The following is an 8,960-nucleotide window of genomic DNA, read 5'->3' as shown; positions in this document are numbered from 1 at the left end:
GCTTGCCCAAGGCCACATGGCTAGATAATTATTAAAGGTCTGAGACCAGATTTCAATTCAGGTACTCCTGACTCCAGGGCCAGTGTTTTATCTACTGCACCACCTAGCCACCCCTATTATTTCATTTTTCTTGTATATTCTTTTCTTAAGTATTCTGTAAGGAAATTAAAAAATATACAATACATAAAGCTATATGACCTCTTCAGGTGATTTACCCTTCAAATTCCTAGGTTTTGGTTTTTTTTTAAATAAAGATTCTCAAATGATATTTAAATTCCCATTTGTTTTAAATAATTTTTTAATTTGGTCCTCCCAATAATGACATGTAAAAACAATTCTTAATTTAAAAAAAATCTGAGATTCAAATTGTATTGGTTTACTTGTAAGCAATCTGATACAGGTTATAGATATGCAATCATGTAAAACATATTTCCATATTTGCTTTTTTATAGAAGAAAATTTGAACCAAAAAAACAAATACAGAAAGGCAGGAAGGTAGGAAGGAAGAAAGAAAGAAACTGAAAAACAGTATGTTTCAATGTGCATTCAGACTCACTAAGTTTTTTCTCAGGAGGTGAATAGCATTTTTTTTTTACCATAAGTCCTTTGGAATTCTCCTGGATCATTATATTGTTGAGAACAGCTAAATCATTCATAGATGAGCTCCATATAATATTGATATTACTGTGTATAATGTTCTCCAAGTTCTGCTCACTTTATTTTGCATCAGTTCATGTAAGTCTTTCCAGGTATTCCTCAACTCATCCTTATTGCCATTTCTCATAGCACAATGATATTCCATTACATTCATATACTATGACTTGTTCAGCCATTCCTCAATGGATGAACATCTCCTCAATTTTCTATACCTAAATTCCACAAAAAAGAGCTACTATAAACTTTTTTTGCTTCCTTGGGATACTGACTAAGTAATAGTATTGCTGGATCTAACGGTTTGTAAAGTTTTATAGCCTATTGAGCATAAAAACTAAATTAAACAAAAGATTTTTTAAAAATTCCTTCTAGTAAATACTAAGCATCCTTTACTCCATATTTGAATTCAATTTTAAATTATTTAATCTCTATTTCAAGGGCTCTGACCAGTTCTGAATTTCTCATCAGAAGATAGATTTCTAATATCAGTTAAGAATCATATTTTGCTTTGATTATGAATGTTCAGATTTGCTGGACATTAAATAATCGTGTGGTTTAGGAAAATTTGCCTTGATTTACATATTCTGAATTCCAGCCTTCTTTTACTTCTTTTCCCTGCCCAAGCTGATCTGATAGCTGCTTATTTGCAAGCTTTCTCTTGATTGCTTGAAAGTCTTTATGCTTGATATGTTAATGAACTGGAACTTGACAACTACATTTCCAGTGGAATTAAGCTCAAGGTCAATATTTTGTGGTTACCACTATTGTACATTATTTACATTATTTCAAATTAATTTTCTTGCCCGATTCTGGAATATGGTAAACTTTTTGTGTTTTCCTAGGAGACAGATAATTTTCTGTCTCACTTGAGATCAACTGCTTTTGTTTAAAGAGATTTGAAATCCTTTTCTAGTTTTTCAACTTGTCTGGCATTCCAACTTTAGGATTTTTTGTGATTGTTCTGCCATTTTAATATGATCTTTAGAATCTGCTATTTCATTTAGATTTTCCATCTTTTTTTACTTTTAATAGTTTTTAAGTTCATTTTGAGAAATCACTTAAAAGAACTGCTAATGTTTTGACAACAGTACTTAATGTATTTTACTCTATCTTTAAGTATCACTGGAGACTCTTCCTATAGAATTTTTTGATTGTAAAGATTTTTGCTTTCTCATGTATTTCTGTTCTATTTTCTGAAAGTTTTTTTCTTCTCTTTGCATTCTTTTATTTTGTGCTTTGTCTTTAGGTGGTACAAGAAAGATGAGTTTATGCATCACCCTCAGTCATCTTCTTGTTAGAAATCTCTCAGACCACTATACAAAAAGGAAAGGAATAAAAGGGGGAGAAAGTGCCCTCTTACAAATTTTAAGGTAGAAGGAACCTACTCACCATGGGGAAGTGAGAGAATAGGATGGAATCCAGAATCCAAAACTGCAATACGTTCCTTTAATGTCATAGTATCAACATCTACAGGCTTGACAGATGTCTTACATTCACACAGGATACAAGTATGAGGCCATTCACAGTTACATTTCATGGTAAGGGGTTTCTGTGGCTGAAAGGGAGATAAACAATTAACTATGGTTCAAGATTCTGACTCAGTAATTCTGAAGAGAATATTATTGTGCAACATTTGGAGGGATTTAGGTTTGATAGAGGAAAAGATTTATATGTTCTCAAAGAATGCTATATGTAGGAACAAACTACTTAAATTTTTGAAATGAAGAAAAGACAAGATACTAAATTTCTATTTAGATGGAAGAAAAATAACAAAAGGAAAGATAATTCTTAAAATCATCACTCCTAATCAATGTATTTATCCTAGTTGAGTTAAGAATTCTCCCTCCCTGATCAAAAAGCATGAGATATTATTGAGGATTTTAGAAATGAGTTTGATAAGCTATTAACCTTTCTAATAAGTTCTATGCTTTCCTTTATGTAAAGAAATGCATATTCAATCAGTAAACATTTATTAAGCATTTACTCTCTGGGGCACTCTGCTGAGTGCTGTATTGCCACATCAAATCTCTCCCTGCCTTGTTAAAATTATCACCAAAAAGGTATTTTAAATACTACCTTAAGAATAAAAAAAAAAAATTCCACCTCAAAGCCCTAAAAAGAGAGTTGCAACTACTACTAAATCAATTTAGAAATTTCTGCTCTTGATCTCAAACAGTTTCTGCCAGGTGGTGTTCTAAGCACTACCCTGAATCTGTGATACCTGGCTCCCCCTCAAGTAATAGTACATCGACAGATGCCGTCAATCTACTAGAGGAAGTCTAGATGGTGTAGTGGGTAGAGTGCTGGGCTCAGAGACAGTAAAGTTCAAATGCAGCCTCAGACACTTACTAGCTATATGACCCTGGGTGAGTTACTTAACCTAATTGCCTCAGTTTCCTCAATTATAAAATGGCATTATAATAGAACACAGTGTTGTTTTGAGATCAAATGAGATAAGTGCCTGATTCATAGTAGGCTCCCAAAAAAAGTCTTATTTCTTTCCTCCCTTTTTCCTATATTAATTTATTATTTCCTTTTAGAAGGTAGTTTCATTTTTTTTGAATGCTAAGTGTCTTGTGAATGCTATGTGATGGAGATTTCCTTGCACTAAGCTTTTAAATTTATGATAATCAAATCATAGGAATTCTACTACTGGTTGGGGGGGGGCAGAGCCAAGATGATGGCAGGAGAAAAGCATCTCCTAGGTGCTCTCTCCAAAATATTTCAAAAAATCTTAACATTATGACCCTAAATTTTTGAGAGATAGAACCCACAGAAAGATCCAGGGAGGCAATTGTCCAGCCCAAGGTAAATTGGAAAATAGTGGAAAAACTCTGTTCCATGGGGTTAGAGGCGTGGCCTGCCAGAGTGAAGAAACTTCAGCCTCCCAGGAACAGCTCCAGAGTGCCTGGGAACCCCAATTCTCGGTAGCAGAAACAGTTTCCTGACCTGCACTTTGGGGAGCACTGGGCACAACTTGGAGGATCAATGAGGACACCTCTGCCAGTGAGCCGGAAACCCAGGCACTCAGGGCAGTCACAGCAGTCAGCCTGCCTAGATCCAGGAAATGGAAGCAGGAGTCAGCAAGCAGGAGCCTCCAGGTAACTACATCCTGAGTACTCAGCCCAACAAAGGTAGTGGAGTAGAGAGTGACTTCTGAGGTCTGTCCTCTGTCCCTGATCAGGACTCTGGGGCCCTGACCACATTCATATCCTGGCTGCAGTCTAGGGCCGCCCCCCCCCAGCCCCATGGCAGAGGGGTGTGCTTGTGGTCATTTACAGACCAGGAGAGCAGTCAAAACCTCACACACTGAGGTCCTTGTGCGGGGGTGTCCCAATAATACTCAAAAGCTCATGAAGCACCACAAACCAGGCATAGGCTGGGTAAATGAGTAAACAGAAAAAAGAGGAACCAGACTATTGACAAATATTTTATCTATGCTCTCAAGAAGGATCAAAATACTCAATCCAAAGATGAGGAAGTACAAACTTCTGCATCTAAAGACTCCAAGAAAAATGAAAATTGGACTCAGGCTATGACAGAACTGAAAAAAAGATTTTTAAAATCAAGTAAGGGTGATAGAAGAAAAATTGGGAAAAGAAATGAGAGAGATGCAGGAAAAACATGAAAAAGAAGTCAGTAGCTTAGTCAAAGAGATCCAAAAAAATACTGAAGAAAATAGCATGTTAAAAACCAGCATAGGTCAAATGGATAAAGCAGTTCAAAAAGTCATCAAGGAGAAGAATACTTTAAAAAGCAGAATTTGCCAGGTGGAAAAAGAGCTAAGAAAGCTCTCTGAGGAAAACAAATCCTTCAGATGTAGAATGGAGCTAAAGGAAGCTGTTGACTTTACAAGAATCAAGACAAAATACTTCAAAACCAAAAGAATGAAAAATTAAAAGAAAATGTAAAACATCTGATTAAAAAAACAACTGAATTGGAAAAGAGATTGAGGAAAGATAATCTAAAAATTATTGGAATACCTGAAAGTCATGATCAGGAAAAGAATCTTGACATCATTTTTAAAGAATTCCTACAGGAAAATTGCCCTGATATCCTAGAAGTAGAGGGCAAAATAGAAATTGAGAGAATTTACTAATCTCCCCCACAAAACAAAAAAACCCAACCCCCCAGGAATATTATAGTCAATTTCCAGAACTCCCAAGTCAAAGAGAAAACATTACAAGCAGCCAGAAGGACACAACTGAAATATCGTGTTGCTGCACTCAGGATCACACAGGATTTAGCAGCAACTACATTAAGGGCTCATAGGGCTTGGAATATAATATTCCGGAAAGCAAAAGACCTTGGAATGCAATCAAGAATCAACTACCCAGCAAAACTGAACATCCTCTTCCAGGGGAAAAGATGGACTTTAATGAACCAGGGGAAATTTCAAATGTTCTTGTTGAAATACCAGAGCTGAACAGAAAGTTTGACCTTCAAGTACAGGACTCGAAGCATAGATAGCGGAGAAGGGTAAATTATGAAAGACTTGATGATGAACTGCATGTATTCCTGTATAGAACATATGACCCTCCTCATTTGGTAGAAGGAGCTTTTATAGATGAAGCACAGGAGAGAGCTGAACTTGAAAATACATAATATATAAAAATGGAGTCAATGGCTAAAAGGGCTATGTACTGGGAGTAAGAGAAAGAAGATGTTGAATAGGTTAAGATACTTCATATAAAAGACTTTTTTTTTTTGGCAATGAGCTTTTCCAATGATATGGAAGGGAGGAAGGTGAGGGAGAATGAGGAAACCTTCATTTTTTTTTTTTAGGTTTTTGTAAGGCAAATGGGGTTAGGTGATTGGCCCAAGGCCACACAGCTAGGTAATTATTAAGTGTCTGAGGCCAGATTTGAACTCAGATACTCCTGATTCCAGAGCTGGTGCTCTATCTACTGCACCACCTAGCCAACCTAGGGACCTTCATTCTTATCAGAAATGGTTCAGAGAGGAAACAGCATACACACTCAATAGGGTATAGATATCTGGAGTAAGGAGGAGAGAAGGGGGACAGGGGAAGAGGGGGGATGTGGGTGATGGTAAAGAGGGTAGATCATGGGAGAGAATAGTCAGATATAATGCACTATCTTTTTTACTTTTTTCAAGGTGCTGGGATTAGGTGGCCTGTCTGGGACCACAGGGTTGGGTGCTTGCTGGGTCTCTGGGGTTGCATGTGGGTTGGGGGTCTCTTGGTTGTAGGGCTGGTGCTTTGTCCACTGTGCCACTAGGCTACCCTACAGCACATTTTGGAAGAGGGACTGGATGAAGGGAGAGAGAGAGAGAGAATATAGTATATGGTAGTGGGGAGGAAAGGATGGAGGGAGTTACAGTCAGTGGCGGCAACTGTGGAAAAAGTATGAAGGTGGCTTCTGTGATGGACTTATGATGAAGAATGAGATCCACCTGAGACAGAGCCAATAGTAACAGAACACAGACTGAAACACATTTTTATCTCTTTTACTTTATTTTTCATGAGGTTCTATATCTTTGTGGGGGAGGAGGTATTTCATTTGCTCTTAAACAATAATATTTTAGCAATGTATAAAGAAATATAGAGTTTGAACAGAGACCAAAGACTATTATCTTTAGGATATGATTTTTCTCTCATCACATTCAACTTGGATCAATGTATACCGCGTAAACAACATAAAGACTAGGACTGCCTTTTGTGGGGGGTGGGGAGTGGTGGAAGCAAGATTTGGGGAAAAGGTTGTGGAATTCAAAGTAAATAAATAAATAAATTTAAAACAATCATAGAAATTCTGAAATAAAAAAACAAGGGTATAAACAAAAGTCCAAATTCTGGTATTAATATTAACAACTGTAAATTTTTTTTAAAGTCTACCATATTAACATTTTGATACAAAAAATTCTTTTTCCTGATTATGTTATATATTCAAATATCTGAATGTATGGCCTCAAAGACTCCATTTTATGTAAAAGATAACATATAGATAGAAGCTAACTTAAATCAAGATGAATAGAAAGAATTATCTAAATATTTGTCATTTGCTAATGATTTTGCTGTTAGCATGAGGGTATTTGCTTTGGGCTTAAGATTTGGAAAACTGCTTACAAAACACTTTATTGCTACTAACAGTCCTATAAACTTTGCTAAAGATTGATAGGCAAGAACACAAATAGAACATAGACAACAATAGTGTGTGTGTGTATACACACATACGTATGTATGTATGTATGTATGTATGTATGTATAGTGAATCTTATGCTTTAACTAGGCCCTTTCTTCCTGTAAGTCCTTACAGGACTTAGGAGAATTAAGTTGTATAAATTAAATTAGGAAGGTGAGGAAAAAAATGAGAATTGAGGAATGAAATTGTGTATGTGGAAGGACTTTCTTGTTCCTAAGGGGGAATATGCAAATGAGGAAGCTGAAATTTGATGTTGAGACTTCCAGTCAAGGAGAAAACCAGGAAAAGAAAGAAACCAAATGGAATACCTGAAATCCAGTTTTGAACATTAAAAAAAAATGTCACTGCTGTTCCCCATTTCTAGAGTTCTCTTCCTCTTTCATCTGTCTTTGGTCTCCCTGGCTTCTATTGAGTCCCACTCTTTATATGAAGTCTTTCCTGATTCCCTCTTAATCCTAGTGCCTTTCTGGGTAGGTTTCCTGTTTGTACATAACTATTTACATATTGTTTCTTTCATTATACTATGAGATCTTTGAAAGTAGAGACTGTTATATAGAAAGAGCCCAGACACAAGCCACAATGGTGGCTCTTTTCTTGTTAAATGTTATTCCCAAATCCATGCATCATCCTCCAGTTGATCATTAACTATCTTAGTCAGACAGATAGCTAATGCCACATAAGATTTGAATCTACCTTTCTACTGAGGTATGAAACTGTGTTGGTCCGGAGCAGCTTGCGCTTCCTGTATCTGCACAGAGGGCGGATTCGGGCAGCAATACAACTGTTGTCATGTGGTGCAAGGGAGGTGGATGGAGAATCCAATCGCTTCCGTTTACTGAGTGTCTCTTCAGTTTGAGAGTTGTTATCTGAGGAATTTGATCGTGAACTGCAAATCAAGGAGGAACAAGTAAAATATTATTCCTCAATTCTTCTGAAATATGATGCTGGGTAATAGGAACCTATTAGAATCAAGGTTCAAGAAACTGACTCTAGTTCTTGAGGTTTTCTATGTTCATAGTTCTCTTATTTGCGTCAATTTCTCTCATTTTAAAGTTTTTCAAGGAGAAATTTTTGGCAAAAATGCCAAAATAAAAGACTAAACAACATGTTGATTTCTTAGAGACAAACAATAGCTGAATCACACAAGTACAGTACAAATTTATACTAATCTGAAAAGTGAGAACATGCCCAACTCCTTCAGTCTAAGAGATGACCTTGAAGTATTATAAAAATTAAGTTATTTTGAAAACCTCTTTTTTGGTCAAAAAATACTATTATATAGAATATAGAAATTCTCTCTCTCTCTCTCTCTCTCTCTCTCTCACACACACACACACACACAATATTGTTTGAGAATGTTCTCAATTCCAGCATTCATTAAAGATGACAAAAAATTAGAAGCCCTTTTAGGAAATACTACGGAATTAAAGAGCATATTCCTAATATGTAAGAAGGTAAAATGTTAAGAACATCATTTCTCTCTTGACAATAATATATCACAGACTAAATTAGCTTATAATTATTTATGAATATTTGACTACTTGGTACATAAAAAGAATACTTCCTGTTAATAGATATTTATTTCTAAGCTAGATAAGATCATTGTCTCTTCAGAAAGTACAAGGGGAAAAAAAAAGAAAGTGCAAGAGGGCAGTAGGAGTCTTGAGAAAACTCAGGCAATTTCTAGTTCAAGGATTTTGGGAAGATTCACATTAACCATAATGATAAATCTGTCTCCCTTTACAGGTAATTAGGTCTCTCTACTGAATATCTGAATGAAACTCCAGACTCTTAGTCACTATTACCTGCCTCCTGAGGGAGGTAGCAGAAAAAAGGAAGGTGTGATGTGAGTGTCAGAAAGCCAATCTGTTATAATGAGGGATGGCTAAAGTCTCTGAATCCACCTATATTGGGAAAATAAGTAAGTCTAAAAACAAACCTGTATAAACTAGCCCAAACTGGAACAATCTCTAGTAGCGAGATTGTTAAATGTATTATTTTCACTTACTTAATGTGTACTTTTATCCTCCTAGCTTAGAACCATGATTTGGCTCAATTCAACTATAAATTCTGAGTATATATAATACAAAGGAGCAAAAACCCTGGTTCCTGGTCTGAAGGATCTTAAAATTTCTGGCAGGA

At 36.0% G+C, this 8,960-nt stretch overlaps 1 protein-coding gene across 1 annotated transcript in view; it reads right to left on the bottom strand.

Annotated features, from left to right (window-relative positions):
- Positions 1 to 2,093: 2,093 nt before the first annotated feature.
- Positions 2,094 to 8,960, bottom strand: part of LOC141495880 (uncharacterized) — a 120,649-nt gene continuing 113,782 nt past the window's right edge. Inside the window, exon 6 of the mRNA XM_074197728.1 lies at positions 2,094 to 2,209. Coding sequence (XP_074053829.1) covers positions 2,188 to 2,209 — 22 coding nt within the window. The 3' untranslated portion in view covers positions 2,094 to 2,187. The remainder of the gene's footprint in view (positions 2,210 to 8,960) is intronic.

Source organism: Macrotis lagotis, chromosome 8, assembly GCF_037893015.1.
Source record: "Macrotis lagotis isolate mMagLag1 chromosome 8, bilby.v1.9.chrom.fasta, whole genome shotgun sequence".
Lineage (NCBI taxonomy): Eukaryota > Metazoa > Chordata > Mammalia > Peramelemorphia > Peramelidae > Macrotis > Macrotis lagotis.
This window is presented reverse-complemented; position numbering and strand designations above follow the sequence as displayed.